This window comes from Cyprinus carpio, chromosome B23 (genome assembly GCF_018340385.1).
Source record: "Cyprinus carpio isolate SPL01 chromosome B23, ASM1834038v1, whole genome shotgun sequence".
In the NCBI taxonomy this organism is placed as follows: domain Eukaryota; kingdom Metazoa; phylum Chordata; class Actinopteri; order Cypriniformes; family Cyprinidae; genus Cyprinus; species Cyprinus carpio.
In genome coordinates this window covers 12,053,395-12,075,494 of record NC_056619.1, presented here as the reverse complement: position 1 = coordinate 12,075,494, position 22,100 = coordinate 12,053,395, and the positions used below count along the sequence as shown (strand labels likewise).

General features: G+C 38.1%; 2 protein-coding genes and 1 long non-coding RNA gene across 3 annotated transcripts; 2 read left to right on the top strand and 1 right to left on the bottom strand.

The window, feature by feature from the left end:
• The first annotated feature begins 8 nt into the window (after positions 1–8).
• pm20d1.1 (peptidase M20 domain containing 1, tandem duplicate 1) lies at positions 9–9,374 on the top strand. Its single transcript, XM_042750933.1, has 14 exons — positions 9–141; positions 5,007–5,314; positions 6,031–6,117; positions 6,196–6,431; positions 6,513–6,599; positions 6,686–6,819; positions 6,902–7,021; positions 7,735–7,810; positions 7,894–7,955; positions 8,034–8,112; positions 8,229–8,300; positions 8,572–8,737; positions 8,894–8,993; positions 9,081–9,374. Exons 2-14 carry the CDS (start codon positions 5,101–5,103, stop codon positions 9,193–9,195), a joined length of 1,548 nt encoding a protein of 515 aa, XP_042606867.1. The 5' UTR covers positions 9–141; positions 5,007–5,100; the 3' UTR covers positions 9,196–9,374.
• Positions 8,901–11,715, bottom strand: LOC122141967. Its single transcript, XR_006158247.1, has 3 exons — positions 11,579–11,715; positions 10,516–10,601; positions 8,901–9,036 (listed from the first exon to the last, which is right to left on the bottom strand). It is a non-coding gene; the product is annotated as an uncharacterized LOC122141967 (long non-coding RNA).
• On the top strand, positions 11,217–21,980 carry pm20d1.2 (peptidase M20 domain containing 1, tandem duplicate 2). The gene is given in 14 exon segments (XM_042750932.1): positions 11,217–11,505; positions 11,690–11,776; positions 17,286–17,521; positions 17,603–17,689; positions 17,761–17,863; positions 17,866–17,893; positions 17,986–18,105; positions 18,278–18,353; positions 18,431–18,492; positions 20,414–20,492; positions 20,572–20,643; positions 20,915–21,080; positions 21,174–21,273; positions 21,350–21,980. Coding segments are annotated over 14 exon segments (1,566 nt in total). The 5' UTR covers positions 11,217–11,285; the 3' UTR covers positions 21,480–21,980.
• Positions 21,981–22,100: the final 120 nt, after the last annotated feature.

The following is a 22,100-nucleotide window of genomic DNA, read 5'->3' as shown; positions in this document are numbered from 1 at the left end:
GTGTAAATATTTGTTTAATATCTAATGATTGATAATATTGTTAAATATCTCTGTTGCTGATTATTTAAACCCCAGCAGGTGGTAAAAAAAAAAACATCTCAACTTCTTTTTACGTTTGTGATTGGCTCCACACCAGCCCAGGCCCCTTCTGTCAGACCTGCCAACATGTACGCATTTTTCGTACTCGGCACGCATTTTGACCCATAAGTACGCTTGTACGATTCGCTGCTCTCTAGGTACGCATTTTGTTGCTTCTCGCATTTCGCCGATTTCAGTTTCTATGCAATCTATGACGCTGATTCTGCCGCTGAGCCACAGCGTGTAAGTGGAGTGAAAAGCTTTCGGCCAATCAGAGCGCTGCATGTTAACCCGCCGCCCACCTGCCCCTCCTATCCACAAGCTTCGCGCTCAATTCAATTCAGTCACAGTGCCTCTCAAGCAAGCCAGACTGGCCGGATAAGATACTAGGCTTTCATGCCATGGCTGAACCGCCACAAAAAAAGGTTCGGAAAACACAAAGATTTTTAGACCGCTATCGTGAGAGATGGCCTTGCCTCCAGATGTCCAGGCTACCTCATCATGCGTTCTGCACCGTCTGCAAGACGGACGTCGACATCAGTCACCATGGGGCAACAGGGTAACGAGCACAGTCTCACACACAAATACTCCCCATCCCCAGAAACATAATTATATTAAAAATAAAAGGATGATGAGAAAAAACGTTCATAGTGTCAATATGCTAGTTTATCAAACCGGCCATCCTTCCCATTAGTTGGGGATATTAGTTGGCAGTTAGAAAAAGTGGTGGAATGGTTAGAAATCTAGAAGGTTTTAGACAGGCCAGGTGCTGATTAACGTAAGATAAAGGTAACAGTTAGGCTATTTTTAGCCTAATTGAATTTATGAACATTAAAAATGACCTTGACATCATAACAGGCAGTCCAGCTGTGACGAGCTCAGTTCAGTTCACGCGTTCATGTAGGCTAACATGTAAGGGTGGCGCTGCCAATAACGCACCTAAAAGCTGTCACAAAGAACCGGCAAAAGTAATGATTATGAATAATGTCAAATATAGAAAGTAGAGTTTTAATTGTTTATTAATAAACAAGTGTTTTCTGTATCAATGTCGTGTCGACTGCAAAGATAAAGTTGACGATGCCGTCTCGCGATCTTCGCAGTAGTGAACGCGCCAGAGAAATGCACATTTCATACGGATTAACGTTACATAAGCAGAGAGCAGTCTGTTTTCTTTCGTTTTGAATTGTTCTGTTTTTAAAAATAGACAGGTCTGTGAGTCAAGTAGGCGCTGAGTTACGGTTAATTTATGAGGCGAGCTCCAGTTCAGGCGCTGGCGCGTCCGTGTCGTAATTATCTCTTGTCTTCTGTATTTACTTCTTATTTATTAAATCCAGGCAATTGCTTGATGAAACATTGATTAAAATTAAGATACAATTTATACAAAACGAAATTCACTTTAAAGAAAGGCTTTGTGCTTTCTTTTTGAGGTCTCTGTGAAAGTTGTAAAGCAACTTTTAGTGCCGCTTTCAGAGCGCTCACGTCCGTAACTGAGAACTGTCACCTCCGTAACATTGTTTTTTCCTCATAAATGCGAACACGAAAAATAAAATAAAATGAATATTTTATGTTCTGTGGAGAACCAGCCCTTCTTCCTCCAGTGGGTAGTATTACTTCTGGTTTGCGCAGTGTAATTCAGAAGGATAAGTGTAACCTGGTCTTACTCTCATCTTTAACACATTACTACTTAGGCCTATTTATTAGCGCACTCCGCCTCCTATTGGTTAGACTAACAAAAATATGGGCACAAAATATTGGACAGGATATAAGACAACATTTGTGTATTTTCAATACATGTACAGCCATTAATCCAATCCATTACCACTACACAGTAATAATAATTTATTGTAATCTAGAAGGTACTAGTGATGAGCCAAACAATGTATTTTAATGTAAATTACGTGTATCCTTTGAATGAATTTTGAATGTTGATGTGTGTGTAACGCAATTCATAATATTTGTAACAACATGCAGGAATATAATCCCCCGCCCCTCTCCACCTACATTTTCAGATTGCAGACGCCATGTGGAAGGAACAAAGCACAAGAAACTGGAAAGTGCCATTGCCTCAGTCCCTAAGATCACCACAAAGTTTTTTGGAGATCAAGATCTACGGACCATCAGGGCAGAAACACTTTTTTCGAACTTTATTGCTGAGCACAATGTGCCAGTGTCTATAGCTGACCATGCTGGACCATTATTTAAGAAGATGTTTCCAGATAGTCAAATTGCCCAGCAGTACGGCTGTGCCCGAACCAAGACAGCAGCTATATTAAACACACTTTCCTCAAATGATAAACAGGTCATCAGTGACCTTATGTGCCATTCCCCATTCAGCATTGCAACCGATGGTAGCACAGACATGGATGATGTCAAGCTTTATCCTTTGGTTGTCCGTGTCTATGATCCCAGTGTTGGAAAAATAGTTGTAGTACTCCTGAAAATTGTTGAGTGTAGAGAGTCTACTGGCGAAGGGATATACAATCTCATTAACCAGGAACTAAACAAAAGGAAAATACCATGGGGCAATTGTGTAAGCTTTTCTGCTGACAACGCCTCTGTCATGCAGGGGTTAAGAAAAGGTGTCGCAGCATTCATTAAGTCACAGAATCCCCACATTTACATGGTCGGCTGTGCATGCCACCTAATGCATTTAGCTGCGGAAAAGGCTTCAAGAAGTCTATGTATTGACATTGAAGACATGCTCATCTTGATCTACTACTACCTTGACAAGAGTAGCAAGAGGAAAGCTTTGCTGCTTGACCTACAAATGCTGTGCGACACTGATGTGAGGAAGATTTTGAAATTATCCTCGACCAGATGGCTGGCTCTTGGCAAATGTGTCAATCGACTCCTCCAGCAGTGGGAACCTCTGACTCTGTTTTTTTTGCTGAAGAGGCAGCAGGGAAGAAGGCAGCTAAACCTCTCACATCCTCAGCTCATCCCTCTATGAAGAGCCCAGCTGCCCCTAAGCCCTCAACTCTCACACCTACCTCGGGTAAGCTTGCTGTCTCAAAGACTTTGTCCTCCAGCTTTTTGAAGACCAAGGTCCACCAGAGAAAGTCCAAGACCGGACCAAGCTCCACACACCAACAGACAGGGGCTACACCAAAACGGCAGCAGACAGGACTTACAACCAAACAGCTGCCGGCAGGACCAAGCACTCCACGGCTGCAGACAGGACCTACAACCAAACAGCTGCCGGCAGGACCAAGCACTCCACGGCTGCAGACACGACCTACAACCAAACAGCTGCCGGCAGGACCAAGCACTCCACGGCTGCAGACAGGACCTACAACCAAACAGCTGCCGGCAGGACCAAGCACTCCACGGCTGCAGACAGGACCTACAACCAAACAGCTGCCGGCAGGACCAAGCACTCCACAGCAGTCAGCTCAACCACCTAAGGGGTTTGACTTAAACCAATTTGTTTTTAAACAAAAAGAAATGGGCAAAAAACAGAGGGATCTGTCCAAAAAGAAAACAGAAAAGGAAAAGAAGATAGAAAAAACAGAGGTCACAAAACCACAGAGGTTGTATGCTTTCTTGACTGACCCACAGTCCAAGCTGTATGCTCTTTTTTTAAAGAGAGCTATACCTTTATTTGAAACCGCAAATCAGAACCTGCAGAAAGAAGAGCCATGTGTGCCCATATTGATGCAGATATTGGAGCTACAGTTGCAAAAAAATGCTTTTGGCCTTCTGCAAACCTGAGTGTGTTGTGGAAATGATGGAAGAAGTAAAGAGAGGATGCCAACCCACTCTGTACAAATCCAGTGAACACCAGCTGCCTGATGATGAGCTGTCAATTGGACATGACACAAAGACATTTATCAAAAGTCAAGCTAACTTACCTCTTGCAGCTTTCTTCAGGGATGTAAGGAAATATTTCACTGCAGCTGTTGAGTACATGCTCTCTAAATTCCCCTATGGCGACGAATTGCTGCGTCATGCTGCCGTAGCTGATATAAGCAGACGGCAAACAGCCAAATTCTCCTCACTGACATACTTCATAGACAGGTTTCCCTGCTTCTTGGGAAATGGTGTTACAGTGGATGAAGTGGAGGAGGAGTTTCGGCTCTTTCAGTCCTCCACCTTGAATGATGGTTTTCTTACCAAACGGGCTGATGAAGCTTGGAGAGAATTAGGTGTGATGGAATCAGGAGGGAAGAAACTTTTTGCAAACCTCTCCACAGTTATGCTTGGGGTGTGTGTGATTTTTCACAGCAATGCAGACTGTGAAAGGATTTTCAGCTTGGTCACTAAAAACAAAACACAATGTCGTGCTAGCCTGAGCACAGAGATGCTTAGTTCTCTGGTGACAAGAAAAGTCATGATTGCCTCCAAAGGCAGCATTTGATACAAAGAGACTTTCACTGACGCACTACTTAAAAAAGCCAAATCTGCAACCTTTAACAAGTTAAACAATGCAAAAGTTTAAACACTATGCATGGAAAATTATAAAAAAAATTGTTGTTTGTTTTTAGCAAACTGATTTTGATATTGATAACTGCTGGTTTTGCACATTTATTTAATGTTTTGATTTATTTATTTACAAAGAATGTCCTCAGTTTACTTTATTTCTGACAAGATTTTCAGGTGGAAGAAGTTTCCATGGGCTATGCCTCCTGTACAAAATGTTCGGAGTGATTGCAGTAATTGTATAACATTTATGGTCTACTTGTATATGTTATGGAGTAACTAATAAATCTTAATTGGTGAAAGGATATTATGTGTATAATATGTATTATAGTGTTAGGTATCTCATAGGTTTCTCACAGGTGTGTGTGCAACGGTGCAGCATACATTGGCGGTGGGCTGTCAGGTTCTCGCGCGTGCGCGCGGGGGTGGGGAATCACCAGTTAACAATAATGCAATAAAAAAATTAAACATTACAAACAACGTTTGTGATTGGCTCCACACCAGCCCAGGCCCCTTCTGTTGCATCACCAGTTGACAATAAGGCAATAAAAAAATGAACCATGATCATGCAGATGACTGTCATTCCTCCTGAACTTCTGAAAGATGAAGACCAAAATCACTAAGAAGACAATTTTGAAGTTTTTTGGAATACTGCTGTTAATCCTCGTCCTTTCAGTTTTAATTTTATTTGCTGTTGTGATCGGTAGGACATTTACATTTAAAGTGAACACCGAACTTGGACAATGGGAAAATGCAACAACAATTTATCCCAGTTTAAGTCCAGAACAGAAAAAGCAGTTGCTGGAAAATTTGAAAGGTAAGAAAAGCCTAATTATATCAAAATTATACTTGTTTAGAAATTTGAAATGCTTTTTAAATTGGATGGATAAAGTAATAATAAATAGGTAAAGAATTGGAATTTGGTTATTTTCAGACAATGAAAAATTAAAACATTCAATTAAATGCCCTGATTGGCATAACTTATTTGAGTCTATTTAGATTATAAGAAATCAGACTAAAACCGCTTTCATATCTGTATTAACCCTGTACAGCCTGTTTTTTTTTTTTTTTAGTGATGGGGGAGAAACATAAAGCAGTGCAAAACAATGATAAAGTTATGTTTTATGTTTATGAATACATAAATCAGCATGACCTAAGGGTGGACATTATTACAATTATTCCAAAGGGCTTTTACTTGCTAATAAAGTACAAAATATATGAGATTGTAAATATTTTTTTCAGCAAGGTTTTGTTGCTGATATGTTGATAATGTAGAGCCCTTAGAAATTTGTGTATGAAATATGATACAGTAGGCTAAGTTAAGTACTTTTTTTTTTTTTTTTTTGCAAATTATTGTGCTTTTGTCTTAATAAAATAAATGAGAATTCAGGGCCTAAAAACCTCATGAAAATCTAATTTCAGAATAAAAGCTTATTCAGAATACTGGCCTTAATCAGAAAATGATGTACATATAAACGTAGTCAGATTTTGTTGTTTTATTTCTTTTATTCTTTTTAATTTGATCTCCCACAGTGGCAGTTCAGATTCCCACAGTGTCATTTTCAGAGTCAAAACAGAACACAACTGCCCTGCAAGAGTTTGACCTGCTACTGAGGAGGGGTGAGAAAGTGATGATTTAAGGATTATTTTTGCATGCATTATTTGTAAAAGGTTAATTATGAATTGTTTCTTTCTCAGTCTTCCCAAAGGTCTTCTCATCCAGTCTGGTCCAGCATGAGATGGTGGGAAACTACAGCCACCTGTTGACGGTACCAGGAAGCGAGGCTGATCTGGAGCCCTACATGCTGCTGGCACACATTGATGTAGTGCCGGCCGATGAGGCGGATGGGTGGGATGCTCCTCCTTTCTCTGCTCAAGAGCTCAATGGCTTCATTTATGGACGAGGAACCATCGACAATAAACAGTCTGTGATGGTACAGTGAATCAGCACTGCATCGTTTTTCACATCTGTTCAGTGCAACCTGATGCTAACTGTAGCGATGTGTGTTTTGAAGGGGATCCTGCAGGCGTTGGAATACCTGCTGGAACGAGGTTACACACCTCGGAGAAGCTTCTACATTGGCTTGGGTCACGATGAGGAGGTCCGTCTCAGTTCTAATCATAGTTTATCTGGCAATATCCCAGCAGAAAGCTTGTGTTAATGCAGCTGTTAATTTGGTTTTCTCAGGTCAGTGGCTCACAAGGTGCTGTGAATATCGTGAAGCTCCTGAAGAGTCGTGGGGTGAAGCTTCTGTATGTTTTAGATGAAGGTCTCACGATCATGGATGGTGTGGTAGATGGCCTGATCGGACCTGGTGCCCTGTGAGACCTTCGTTTTACTGCATTAATATGATCATTTAGATATTGAACTAGTGTGTAATTTACGTCTTGTGTGTTCTTGTAGAATTGGTGTGAGTGAGAAAGGTCAGGCTACAGTAAAGCTGAGTGTCAGCACTCCTCCAGGACATTCATCCATGCCTCCCAGAGAAAGCAGCATTGGGATCTTGGCTTCAGCAGTTGCAAGGCAAGAAAAAAAACATTTACTGTAATATGAAAACTGTGAACATGATCTTAATTTAAATACTTTTTGCACCTCTAATGGGTCCGTTCATAGTTGATACAATCTTGCATTTACAAAATCAAGACAGAATGGAATAAACCCAATGCAAATGCCATAATTAATGTCCATCTGGCACATTTATGTAAGAAAAAAAAATAAAATCTTACTCTTAAAATTGTATTACACTGTATTCTAGCACGTTATTAAGTAAAATACCATGAACCTTCTTTGCATTTATTTTGTCATTCTACTTATTTAGTTACACTGTGGTGTAAAGTACCTATTTTCGTGATATGATTTTATTATCATTAAAATTATTATTTTTATAATTCTGATTGACTTTCATATTAATAAATGCAAATTTACTATTAAAAACATATGGTGTTAATAAATGAAGCCAGGCTCTCCACTGTCAAAGTATGTATTTGAATTTGTTTTATACATTTTGTTTTATGAATTATTCATTCTGCTTTGCATTTTTCTTTTTCTTTGTATCTGATTTTGAAGTAATTTCATGCCCATTTTTGTATAATGTTTAATTTTTCTAAATGTATTATGTTGATGTTTATGGATAAGAAATACATATTTTGAACAAATGCATAAATTAATGAATAAATGAATCCTACATAAAGTAATTATGTAAGTAATTCTTTGTGTTTTGGTTAAAAATGACCCAGGTTGGAGAAGAACCGTATGCCTAATCTTTTTGGTCATGGTCCGGAGCGTGCCACATTTGAGCATCTGGCACATAAGGTAATAAAACAAACATGATATAAAATGCTTATGACACTCCTACAAATAATAAGTAGTTTTATACTTTCTCTTTTGCCTTCTAGTTTGGCTGGCCATACAGAATGGTCATGTCTAATCTGTGGCTCTTCTCTTCGCTGCTCAGCGGGTAGGCCATGTTTTTTCTCACTACAGTAACTAATGAGTTCATGCTTTGATCCGTGGTACTTTCAAATCACATGTGCAGTGTTTTGGAAGGACAGCCTGACACAAATGCATTTGTGAGGACAACAACTGCCGTCACAATGTTTAACTCTGGTGTTAAGGTGGGCTGCCATTCACATCATTTATTTTCTGTTTATATATATATATATAGTCATATAAAATTACTCTTAGCATTAATGGAGATCCAACTGTTCACTCTCGCCTCTCTCTCTGACAGATTAATGTAATGCCCGCATATGCTGAGGCCTTTGTCAATTTCCGCATTCACTCTTCTCAGACACTGCAAGAGGTGAGAGGTTGGCATTAGCACATTTAATTTTACATAAAAAAAATAAAAAAACATATCTAAAATAAAAAAAAACCAATTATAAATAAAAACCCAAATAAAACCTACATATGAAGAAACTAAACTTAAAACAAAAAATATTATGTTGATAGGATGTTCCTGATGGTTACTTTAAATATATTCAATGTTAGTGGCAGATTTTCAAACTTGAATAAAAGTCTTACATTTTACCAAAGCAAAAAGTTCATTGATTAATTTCCTATTTCCTTTCTAGGTTCTAAAGCTGATTGAATCCACCGTATCTGATGAGCGCGTGAAGGTAGAGTTTGTCAGTGGATTCGACCCGCTGCCCATCAGCTCGTATGATGAGGATACATTTGGGTACCAGATCATAAAGAAAACAGTGCATGACATTTTTCCTGAGGTCACTGTGTCTCCTGGTAAGGCTTTCAGCATTGTGCTGTGAAATACTGCATGTTTGCTCTCTCTAGTAAGAGCTCAAGGGGTTTAAGTGGCCCTTACATACATCATTGACCCATGAAGAGCTTCTCCCACTCTTAGTCTTGTCAACAAAGCAGCATGATTTCCTCTCACAGGTGTCTGCGTGGGGAACACTGATAGCCGTCACTACACAGAACTGTCTCCGGACATTTATCGTTTTGTCCCATCATGGTACAAACCTGGAGATTCTGCGAGGTAGGACACACAGAAATGCTGAAGCGACAAACTGGCTCATGTTCTGTAAAAACAACAAAATATTAAACCACTTATTCTTCCCTTTAGATTCCACGGTGTGAACGAGAGAATCTCCATCCAGAACTATGAAGAGATTGTGCTGTTCTACTTTCAACTCATGCAGAACAGTGACATCATAAACTTGCCAGGACCTCGCATCTAAAATAAATAGGAATTCTGTGGAAGTCATAAGCGGTGTTCCAATGAGAGCAAATTAACTTAAATTCAAAGTTTGGGGGCAGTAAGAATTTTTTGGAAAGATTTTAACAGTTTTATTCAGCTGGATGCATTAAATTGATCTGAAGTGACAGCAAACATATTTATAATGATACACAAGATTTGTATTTCAAATAAATGTTCTTTTGAACTTTTCATCAAAGAATCCTTCCACAAAAATAATAAGCAGCATAACTGACTTCAGTTTTATTATAAAGAAATGTTTCCTGAGCAGCAAATAAGCATATTAGAATGATTTCCGAAGGATCATGTGACACTGAAGACTGGAAATTAATTGGAAATTAATTAACGTAAATGGTACTAATATTTGACTATATTACTGTTTTACTGTTTTTTTGATCAAATAAATGCATCCTTGCTATATACAACAGATTTCTTTAAAAAAATATTTAAAAAGCTTACCAACCCCTAACTTTGGAAAATTACTGTAAATATATTTTCTTACTATGCTTGTTGAAATGGTGTAAAATTACATAATGGATAATAATAATAATAATAATAATAAAAAATAATAATAATAATAATAATAAAAAATCCTGATATAAAATTCTTTTTTTACAGTATCTTTAGTTAGTTCTCCCTGGGTGAGTCAACATTCTGCTATATTAAAATACAAATCAGAAGGTTACTCATGCCATACCAATGGAAATATTAAGATAAGTAACATTTCTTGTCTTCATGCAAAACCACAGTGATTGCAATTATTTTTTAAAGCTGTTTTAGTTTTTAAAAATTAAAACAGCAACCTATGCATCTTCTGTCTGTGCAAAATACCCCTTCCAATATTTCAGTTATCTCAAGATTTTTTGGTTATTAAAAAAAAAAACAAATATCTGAAATGCTGTTTGGCTGTTTTGTTAGTGCTGAGTAACTGGAGGCTAGTCCTGAGGCCAGTCGCAGCACATGCAGAGACATCAGCTCAGCTGGTTTGCACGTTTGTCTACACAGACCACTGCTCCTATTCACTGAATAGACAATCTTGGGTCGCAGGTTATTGCATTTTTATGTAATATCTCTTCTGTATGTCAAAGTTTATATTTTTGACTTTGCTCTGTCAAGCTGTCAATGATTAATAATTCTAACATTACATAAAAAGGACCAGTATGCAAATGTTTATGGATCTGTCTGAGAGGATAGTTGCCCTACAAAACTCTCCTGTAAAGTCATCCAGTTACAGAGAGCAGATAAAGACTTCTTCAAAACGACATTGCCTTCACGTAGTTTATAACCTTGTTATGTATTTTACCTTTGTCTCATTGCTCTCCTTGGTGTCAGACTCTAGTCAATAATTTCCTTGGTTGCATCAAAAGTAACCTTAAAGAAAGTGCAGACCTAAAAAGAAAAATCTATAAATTATTCTGAAATAACGTTTACTACAACATTACTGCATATTAAACAGGCACTGGTTTTAAGTAGTAATGCAGTGTTAGTGCTTTATATTATGCTATATTTTAATTACACAAGTTTAATAATGAGCTGAGCCTCATTTTAAGGCTATTATGGCCTGCTTTCACAGACGGGGCTTAGCTTAAGCCAGGACTAGGCCTTAGTTAAATTAAGATATTTAAGCAGAACACTAAGAATAAGTGTAAAATGCATTAGAATAAAATGTTACATGTGTGCATCTTGAGACAGATAGAACTGACATATTTGAAGATATGTCTGAGCAAGATATTTTCAGTCGAGACAGTTCAAACATGCATTTTAGTCTAAAAATTAAGTGTATAAACTCTATATATTTAAAAATCATAGCACACAACCAAATTACTAAAACTTGAATTAAAATGATAAAGAAAACTGTCAAAAAAAAAAAAAAAATATATATATATATATATATATATAATGAAAATGTAATTCAAAATATTTATAAGTACTTCAATATAAATATTACAAAAATATATATATTACATGCGATTCTAACCCACATCAGCAGATGGCGTCACTGAGTTATCGGTGAGGTATTAAATAAACATGAACTCTGGCCATGAAATGACTGTATTCTGCACTTCCTGAAACATGACAGGCCATAGCACTCAGTGGAAATTATTTAAGTTTCTCAAAGTGCTGCTGTTTAGTGTCATATTTTCGATTACAGTTCTGTTCCTTGTTGCCACAGTTAGGACGTTTACATTTGAGGCGGACGCGGGGCTTCGGCTGGGAAAATGGGAAAATACGACAGCCATTTCTCTTCATTTAAGTCCACAACAGAGAAAGAACCTGCTGGCAAATTTCAAAGGTAACCAACAACGAAGAAATACTACGAAGAAGACCACTCTGTGCAGATTGCGAAACCAGTAACGTTAGCTCACCACGTGACGTGAATAGATGGATCAGGAAGACGGAGATCGAGGATGTGCTGTCAACATTGCTGCTGTAGCTATTACAAATGTTGTAATGTGTTGTTTTCGTCTCTTTCGTAGCGGCCATTCAGATTCCCACTGTGTCATTTACCGAGACAAATGTGAACACGAGCGCGCTGCGTGAGTTTGACGCGCTGCTGAAGAAGGGTGAGACACCATGCCTCAGTATTTCAATTATTAACTAATTTTAATCACCAAAAACACAATTAGCTATGTCCTACATTTTGAGTTCAATCCTGTTACCACTTGATCTCCCCCACTACAAAAATTAGGCATTTTATAAAAGTGTACACATGAAGTGACATAATGTAGACATTTTCTGCAGCATAAAAAGCCAAAAAAAGAAAGAAAGAACCCCCATATTATGTTTTCTCAAACTGTACAGTCATTTTAGATTGGACAGCATTTGGCAAGTATAATTTAGGCTAATTCTGCAACCCTATTACTTGCTTTCTGGTGTATTTTCATTAGTACTTTTTAACAGAATCAATCATCATCAATATGTGATAATTTAATATACTGTAAATATATTACATATATTGAATAATTAGCTGTATATAATTAAAACAAGTTCATTTTTATGTTCAATGTTTATTGCTTGAAAACATTGTAATATATAATACAAGGCATTAGACTTTTACAAATTTGGTAACAGGATAACAAAAACCACAAACGTATATAAAATGAAAAGTATTTTCTGAAGGTAAAGCACGCACTGTGACATTGTTTATAAATTAACTGTATTCATGTAAATCAGCTACTTGTCTTTTAATAGTGATTCAATATCTATCACAATCTTACCAAAGAATTCAATTCAATTCAATTCAAGTTTATTTGTATAGCGCTTTTTACGATACAAATCATTACAAAGCAACTTTACAGAAAATTAAGTTTCTACAATATTTAGTAGTAGCTTATCAGTGGTGACTGTCATTTCATGTGCATATAGCAGAAATGTTCAGAAAAATCAATAAAAAGACGTAAACAAACAGACGATTAACACTATTAACAGCAATTATGCAATCAAACTTATAGCAAAATGTGGTAGTTCTGTATGTTGTCTCTGGGTTAGCATCATCTGAGGTCCTCTGAGGGGCTGGCATCATCTCTTCTCAGGTGTTCTGGATCCAGACTGGAGCTTGTGTAAATCCTAGTTACCACGGGATGTAAATCCCGTGGCAAAGCAGAGAAACAAATAGAGACATAATTAGCGTAGCTGCTGTTCCAGCCAAGTAAAATTAATTTGTTTAACCCAAGATAAAGAATAATAATGCACATTTGATCAGATATAACTGCAGTCCAAAATTATGAGATGCATTATTTGAATGCTTGGCCAAAGAGGTGTGTTTTTTAATCTAGATTTAAACAGAGAGAGTGTGTCCAAAAAACCAACATAAAAATTAATTACATTCCAGAGTTTGGGAGCCAAATGCGAAAAAGCTCTACCTCCTTTAGTGGACTTTGCAATCCTAGGTACTATCAAAAGTCCAGCGTTTTGTGACCTTAGGGAGCGTGATGGGCTGTAGCGTGGTAGAAGACTAGTTAGGTACGCAGGAGCGAAGCCATTAAGGGCCTTATAAGTAAGTAATAATATTTTTGTAACTGATACGGAACTTAATAGGTAGCCAGTGCAGAGACTGTAGTATTGGGGTAATATGATCATATTTTCTTGACCTGGTAAGGACTCTAGCCGCTGCATTTTGGACTACCTGTAGCTTGTTTATTGAGGATGCAGGACAACCACCTAGCAGTGCATTACAATAGTCCAGTCTAGAGGTCATGAATGCATGAACTAGCTTTTCTGCATCAGGAACAGGTAACATGTTTCGTAGCTTGGCAATGTTTCTAAGAAGGAAGAATGCTGTTTTTGTAACATCGGAAATATGATTTTCAAAAGACAAGTTACTGTCTAATATAACACCCAGATTTTTTACAGTAGAGGAAGTAACAGTACATCCGTCTAGTTGCAAATTGTAATCTACGAGATTCTGTGTAATGTTTTCTGGTCCAATAAGTAATATCTCTGTCTTATCTGAATTTAATAGGAGAAAATTATTGGTCATCCAATCTTTTACATTTTTAACACACTCTGTTAGCTTAGATAATTTAGAAGTTTCACCTGGTCTTGTTGAGATATATAGTTGAGTATCATCAGCATAACAGTGGAAACTAATCCCGTATTTTCTAATGATATTACCAAGGGGCAACATGTATATTGAAAATAGCAGAGGACCTAGGACAGATCCTTGTGGCACTCCATATTTTACTGGTGATAAATGAGATGACTCCCCATTTAGATAAACAAAGTGGAAGCGATCGGACAGGTAGGATCTAAACCATCTTAAAGCCTGCCCTTGGATACCTGTATAGTTTTGTAATCTATCTATGAGTATGTCGTGATCTATGGTGTCAAACGCAGCACTAAGATCAAGTAAAACTAGCAATGAGATGCAGCCTTGGTCTGATGCAAGAAGCAAGTCATTTGTAATTTTAACAAGTGCAGTTTCTGTGCTATGATGGGGCCTGAAACCCGACTGAAATTCTTCACAGAGATCATTTTTTTGCAGGTAGGAGCACAATTGAGCAGACACAACTTTTTCTAAAATTTTAGACATAAACAGAAGATTTGAAATGGGTCTGTAATTTGCCAGTTCACTAGGACCTAGTTGTGGTTTCTTAATAAGAGGCTTAATAACCGCCAGCTTGAATGGTTTTGGGACGTGACCTAAAGATAACGACGAGTTAATAATATTGAGAAGCGGTTTTTTCTGCTACAGGTAACAACTCTTTCAGTAATTTAGTGGGTACAGGATCTAATAAACATGTTGTTGGTTTAGATGCAGTGATAAGTTTATTTAGGCTCTTCCTGTCCTATAGTTGTAAAGCACTGCAGTTTATCTTTGGGTGCGATAGATAAACCTAAAGTATTAGATGCTGTAGAATCTACATTTGTTATTGTATTTCTGATGTTATCTATTTTATCAGTGAAGAAATTCATAAAGTCATTACTATTTAACTGTGAGGGAATATTTAGATCGGGTGGCGTCTGGTTTATTTGTTAATCTAGCCACTGTGCTAAATAAAAACCTTGGATTGTTTTGTGGTTGTTTTCTATGAGTTTGTGGATATGCTCGGCCCTGGCAGTTTTTAGAGCCTGTCTATAGCTGGACATACTGTTTTTCCATGCAATTCTAAAAACTTCCAAGTTAGTTTTTCTCCATTTGAACTCAAGACTACGAGTTTCTTTCTTGAGAGCGTGGGTATTACTGTTGTACCATGGCACAGTACATTTTTCTCTAACCTTTTTCAATTTGATGGGGGCAACAGCTTCTAATGTATTAGAGAAGATAGTGCCCATATTGCCAGTCATTTTGTCTAGTTCATGTGTATTTATGGGTACACAGAGCAGTTGAGATAAAGGCAGGCAGGTTATTTGCGAATCTGTCTTTGGTGGCTGGAACAATAGTTTTGCCCGGACGATAACGCGAAGCTATATAGTTATTATTATTAATACGCAGAATGCACGATACAAGGAAATGGTCAGTAACATCATCACTTTGAGGTACGATATCTATGTCAGTAATATCGATTCCATGCGATATAATTAAGTCTAGCGTATGATTAAAACGATGAGTGGGCCCGGTGACATTTTGCTTTACTCCAAAACAGTTTAATAAGTTAGTAAACGCAAGTCCTAATGCATCATTTGTATTATCAATATGAATGTTAAAATCTCCAAAAATTAGCGCTTTATCAGCGGTAACCAACAGGTCTGAGAGGAAATCTCCAAATTCTTTTAGGAATTCTGTATATGGCCCTGGTGGTCTATACACAGTAGCCAGAGAAAGAGATACGATAGATTTCTTTTTCATATCTGACATTGTAACATTAAGCCTAAGTATTTCAAATGATTTAAACCTGTATCCTGTTTTCTGGGTAACACTAAGAATATCACTATATATTGTTGCAACACCTCCCCCACGACCAGTCTGACGGGGCTCATGTTTATAACAGTAGTTTGATGGAGTAGACTCATTTGGACCAATATAATCATTTGGTTTTAGCCAGGTTTCAGTCAAGCAGAGTACATCAAAACTATTATCTGTGATCATTTCATTTACAATAACTGCTTTGGGTGTGAGTGATCTAATGTTTATGAGCCCAAACTTTAAAAATTGTTTTTGTTCATTTATTTTACGTTTTTCAGATTTAATCACGATAAGATTTTTTCTAGATCCTACATTAAATTTATATTTTGACCTCACTATTCGGGGAACAGACACAGTCTTAATTGATTGGACAGCGCAAGTACTTCTATTTAAGTGGGTAGAACAAAAGCCATCATAGCAGTTATTTGAGAATTGGCTTACTAGTCAAATGGAGCGTAGAGTCCTGGAGATGTTGTCCGACAGCAGCTCCGCTCCGACTCTGCTGGGGTGCAGGCCATCAGCGCGAAAAAGCCTAGGTCGCTCCCAGAAAAGATTCCAATTATTAACAAAGAGCAGTTTCTGTTCTTTACACCATGACAATAACCATTCATTTAAAGCAAAAAGTCTACTGAACCTTTCGTGTCCTCGTCGATACGTGGGCAGCGGTCCTGACACGATGATCGTCGCCGCGGGCGTCGTGCTGCGAACCGTCTCGATCAGGCTCCTGAAGTCCCTCTTCAGCGTCTCCGTCTGCCGCTGCGTGGTGTCGTTAACCCCGGCGTGAAGCACGACCGCTCTGGGGCTCTCGTCGGCCTTCAGGATCGCGGGTATCTGCGCAGAAAAATCGAGAACACGAGCACCAGGGAGACAGTGAGTGTGCACTTTACCTTCGGCTAACGTAGCACGGACGTGTCGGACGATGGAGTCTCCGACGATCACAGCGTCGCGTTCCGTCTCGTGGAGGGGAGAGAAGCGGTTCTGTGTGGAGATCTCGAAGACCGGAGGGGAGAGGTCGTCGCCGGGGCCTGGCTCGCGTCCTCCGCTGCGGATGCACCCAGGGTCCGTGGGGTCCCGGCGCCGGCGTGAAGGACATCTGGGCAGATCGCTTCCTGGGTGCACCGGGCCTGTGCAGAGAAACACACGGGGTGGAGGTGGTGGGGACTGTTAGCAGCGCGCTATATACTTACCCTGGACTTGTGAGCGTCAGCCCGGGAGGTTTCCAGCGCGGCTCTCCGCTCTCTCAGCTGGGACTGCCTCTGCTCCAGGACCCGAATCTGCTTCTCCACGGCCTCCAGCTCGAGCTGCACCGAATGCAGCTCGAACGTGTCGTCACCTGCATTCAAAGGTAGACAAACATCCGCCATTAAAGCAAGTAACAGTGAGTAAAGCAATTGTAATGTGTGTTAATAGAGTACTAGCGATGCACGCGGGTTTTAGTGACAACCACGCTGGTGATGCTAATTGGCTATAAGCTACTAGCGGACTCGGGAGATCAAAATAAAACTAGTGATAACAAGGCCCTCTGATTGTTTTTGTTGTAGAATACGATAGAGGATATATTCACACGTTATAGAAACGAAAATGATGGTGTATAAAAAATAGATTTCAACAATAAAAAAATAGAAGATAGAGAATAACGTGACGGAGCTCAAACATCCAGTCTGGTCCACCACTAGATGGTGGGAAACTACAGCCACCTGTTGACGTAAGAATCTTTTCTTTCTCAGTCTTCCCAAAGGTCTTCTCATCCAGTCTGGTCCAGCATGAGATGGTGGGAAACTACAGCCACCTGTTGACGGTACCAGGAAGCGAGGCTGATCTGGAGCCCTACATGCTGCTGGCACACATTGATGTAGTGCCGGCCGATGAGGCGGATGGGTGGGATGCGCCTCCTTTCTCTGCTCAAGAGCTCAATGGCTTCATTTATGGACGAGGAACCATCGACAATAAACAGTCTGTGATGGTACAGTGAATCAGCACTGCATCGTTTTTCACATCTGTTCAGTGCAACCTGATGCTAACTGTAGTGATGTGTGTTTTGAAGGGGATCCTTCAGGCGTTAGAATACCTGCTGGAACGAGGTTACACACCTCGGAGAAGCTTCTACATTGGCTTGGGTCACGATGAGGAGGTCCGTCTCAAGTGAATTGACTAGTTGTGGTTTAGAATACTTGTTTATATGCATTTTTTTTTTTTTTTTAGGTGAATGGTTTACATGGGGCAGCCAATATTGTGAAGCTCCTGAAGAGTCGGGGGGTGAAGCTCCAGTATGTTTTAGATGAAGGCCTGGCGGTGCTGGATGGTGTCATAGTGGCCTGGATGGACCTGCTGCCCTGTGAGACTGTTATGTTGAGCTGTTTTCTACTAGAAGAGTCATTTAGTAATTGAATTAGTGTGTAATATTTGCCCTGTGTGTATATTTTTTAGAATAGGTATCAGTGAGAAAGGTCAGGCCACAGTAAAGCTGAGTGTAAGCAGCGCTCCTGGACATTCATCCATGCCTCCCAGAGAGAGCAGCATTGGCATCTTGGCTTCAGCAGTCAAAAGGCAAGCAGAAACACCTAACATTTTTGTTTTTTATAGTAAAACAATTAAAAAAGATTAAAGATGGATCCAAGTTATTCTCAAACCAGCTGCATGACAGCAGTATTAGACTAAGCTAATGTATTTAAATGAAGATTTATTGTACGTAATGCTGTCTATTAATATCTTTTCCCAGATTGGAGGAAAATCCAATGCCCAGGCTGTTTGGTTATGGTCCTGAGCGTGGCACGTTTGAACACCTGGCCCATAAGGTAAAATGCTACAAGCAGAGGATTTTGCAGGCCACATTTTATGAAATACTTACCATTTCTCTTATTTTCTTTTGTAGTTTGGTTTGCCTCTCAGATTCATCATGTCTAATCTGTGGCTCTTCTCTCCACTTCTCAGCAGGTAGCTCAAATTGGTTACCTTAATCCAGTAATATCATATCAAAGTATATTTTATACAGGATTTTTCCTGCATTGAACCAACTTAACAATGGTTATGGAATTTTTTTTCCTCTTTATATGACTGTCTTCACATCCCATTGACATTGAAGTAATGAGTGCTGATAATTTAGCTTTGCCATCACAGGAATTAATTACACACCAAAAAAAAAAAAATAAAAAAAAATAATATATATGTACTTTTTTATATATATATATATATATATATATATATACATATATATTAGGGCTATCAGTTCATATATATATATATATATATATATATATATATATATATATATATACATATATATTAGGGCTATCAGTTGATTCAAATTTTTAATCTAATTAATTACATGATGTGTCAATTAATTAATCTAATTAACCGCAAATTACATTTGGCTATGAAAATGCCCCCAAAAGATTATTTAAAGCTATTTTTGTGTTAAATGAGAAAGTATTAAGTAGACATTACAAATAGTAGCTTTAGAGAGAAATATTTTATTTGATTCAACATAAAATGTCTTACATATAAACCTATAGGTTACAGCGACCTAACATAAACTATAGAACATAAAAAGAAGATAATCTGAGAAACAAAGGTTTTTTTTGTTGTTGTTGTTGTTGTTTTTTTTTGTTTTTTTTTTGTTCATACAATGAAAGTCATAGGTAACCAAAACAGCTTTGTTACCAACAGTCTTCAAAATACCTTCTATTTTCCACAAAACAAAATAAGTGATTCAGGTTTGAGTAAATGATGACATAATTTAATTTTTTTGGGTGAACTATGCCTTTAAAGTTTGTTTTTCCTTGCTTTTTTAATGAAATAATACTCTAAATAAGAAAGTAAATCTGTCAGCAGGTTGCGGTAAATTCATCCATTCGATTCATTCAAAGGACTGATTCATTCAAGAATTCAGTAAACGGCTCTCTTTATGAATGGGCCTTTGAATCATTGATTTACCCAATTTGTTCAAAACGTGGATTCATTCAGAAACTAAACATGGCTGTGTTGCTCAGATTCACAACAGTTCTGCTGTGTCTTTATAGGCCCGGGGTTAAACTGGGATTTATTATGTGGGATCTCTGTGGTTTCAGGCTTTTGAGGGGTGCACGTGTATGCAAAGCCTACAAAATCAAGTAACAAACAATTAACAATTACATTGTAATTATGCTGTAACAATTAACAATTATATCAATTGACAAACTGTAAAATATAACAAGTTGAAAGAGCCCTCTGTTTATGAACACTAAAATGTCGATCAAAATAATTCTAGATGCTGGCTGTGTGCAAAGCTACATCTGTCTGCAGAATTTTTAAAATCCAAAATTAAGACTTTTTAAGACCTGCAAAAATTAAATTAAAAATAAAAATGAATGCCATATGAGTAGGGTAACATTAAACTGTAAAATGGATGTAAAAACATGATTTAATTACAGTTGAGATACAGGTTGTCACAAAAACAAAAAATATATCTAAAATGATGAACCTCACGGCAGATGGGGGGAAACAGCAGACAGGTTTATTGAAAATCCAATTCGATTCTCTGCCAGTAGGAGGCGCTTTTGGAACGTCAAAAATATTGCTGTTTCTCCGGTATCGGCTGTAAACAAAGCAGCTGTGCTCATGAACACTACTTTATCAGGAGCATCTTTGCCCAGATATCTTGAATTTTAGGGCATAACTGCATTTATGGAGTCATATTTGTCAACAGCCAACTGTATGAATGTAAGATGATATACAGGTCTGAGGACGGGGCTAGCGCATTAACTGCGTTAAAATATTTTAATCTACTTATTTTTTCATAACTATTTAAGTAAATGCTTTATTAATTAATTGCAACATGTAAGCATGTAAAACCCAGTTAAATCCCTTTCATATGCAGGGTTTTGGAGAGAAAACCTGACACAAATGCTTTTGTGAGGACCACAACTGCCGTCACTATGTTTAACTCGGGTGTAAAGGTGGGGCTCTGTTTTTTGTTGTACGTTAGTTCACAAAGTAGCATGAAAGTAGATCTGATTATTTCTCTTTCTCTGACAGATTAACATAATCCCGTCAAATGCTGAAGCTTTTGTCAATTTCCGTATCCACTCAGCCCAAACACTGCAGGAGGTGAGAGGTCACGCTGTTTGCCACAGCAATGACTCATTCAGTCCAGCCTATAACTCTGATAGATCATCTATTAACTTTTGCTCTACACACCTTCTTCACACCAACCACTCCGATTTAAAAACTGATTAACTGTAGATGGTTAGTGAGTAAATGGTGACAGAATTTTAATTTCAGTGGGCCATCCCTTTAAATCAAATGCTATTTACAATGATTAAATAAAAGCTTTTACTGTCTGAACTATTTCATAGTTTGATTCAGTGTCTTCTTTTAGGTTGTGGAGTTGGTTGAGTTAACTGTATCAGATGAGCGTGTGAAGGTAGAGCTGGTCAATGGATTCGACCCACTGCCCATCAGCTCCTATGATGAGCAGGCGTTTGGCTTTCAGATCATAAAAAAAACGGTGCAGGGCATGTTTCCTCAGCTTACGGTGGCTCCTGGTAAGACAAGTGATGCATTTCCGCTCTCCGCCTCATACATGCATCATTGACTTGTGAAGTACCTCTTCTAACTGAGCTGATTTCCTCTCACAGGTATCTGTGTTGGCAACACTGACAGCCGTCACTACAAGGATATCACGCAAGATATATATCGCTTTGCTCCGTCATGGTTCAAACCAGGTGATCCTCAGAGGTAAGACACAGGAGAAATTCTCCTTGCTAGAAATATCAAGTTTTTATCTAATTAAACATTCATGTTCCTCCTTTAGATTTCACGGTGTGAACGAGAGAATCTCCATTCAGAACTATGAAGAGATTGTGCTGTTCTACTTCCAGCTGATCCAGAATAATGACATCAGGAAGTTGCCGCCACCTCACAGTAGCCAGCATGAGCTGTAAATGGTGGGATGTTACTTACACTGATCTCAAGACACTAAAGTTTTAGAAACTAAGCTCAGGGGGCTTTGTTTTAGCAGATAAGAATTGTGAATAAAATGATCTTAAACAGCCTGAGCTCTTATCTGTATTTAATCTTTATAGTGTTTTCGTTGATTCAGATTTTATTAAGGTTTAAGTTAGCACTGTGTTACATTTTCAAAGCTTGCATTATGGGCCAATAGATTAGCGTTAGACTGAAGTGATTTATTATGACTGATTATGTCTGGATATAAACATTTACCTCTGCATATCACCTGCATCACAAAGCTGTAGCTCAACACAAAGGTATTGTTATTGGTTGTTTAAATGTTACTTTGAATCCTTAGTAATTTTTGCACTGAAATGGACTTTGCTGAGACTGAAAATGACTGTAAATGTTTTGCATTAATCATTTTGAAATTTCAAGAATGTTACATGAATTTTTCATTTCAGGTTTAAATTAATAAATTGTTTTAATAGAAACAGATGGGTGTTCTGTCTTATTTATATATTTTCTAATTAATATTCAAATGTTGGGGAAAAAAAAAACCTTTATCTAAACATTTTTAGAAATGTCAAAAGGTAACCAGAGCAGTCCCACTT

What these genes read in the sequence shown, in the direction of transcription:
- pm20d1.1 (XM_042750933.1), top strand. Translation starts at nt 5,101, where the DNA reads ATGAAGACCAAAATCACTAAGAAGACAATTTTGAAGTTTTTTGGAATA. An exon ending in TGTTTAACTCTGGTGTTAAG is followed by an intron (nt 8,113 to 8,228) that starts GTGGGCTGCCAT and finishes TCTCTCTGACAG; the next exon opens with ATTAATGTAATGCCCGCATA. An exon ending in AAACCTGGAGATTCTGCGAG is followed by an intron (nt 8,994 to 9,080) that starts GTAGGACACACA and finishes TCTTCCCTTTAG; the next exon opens with ATTCCACGGTGTGAACGAGA.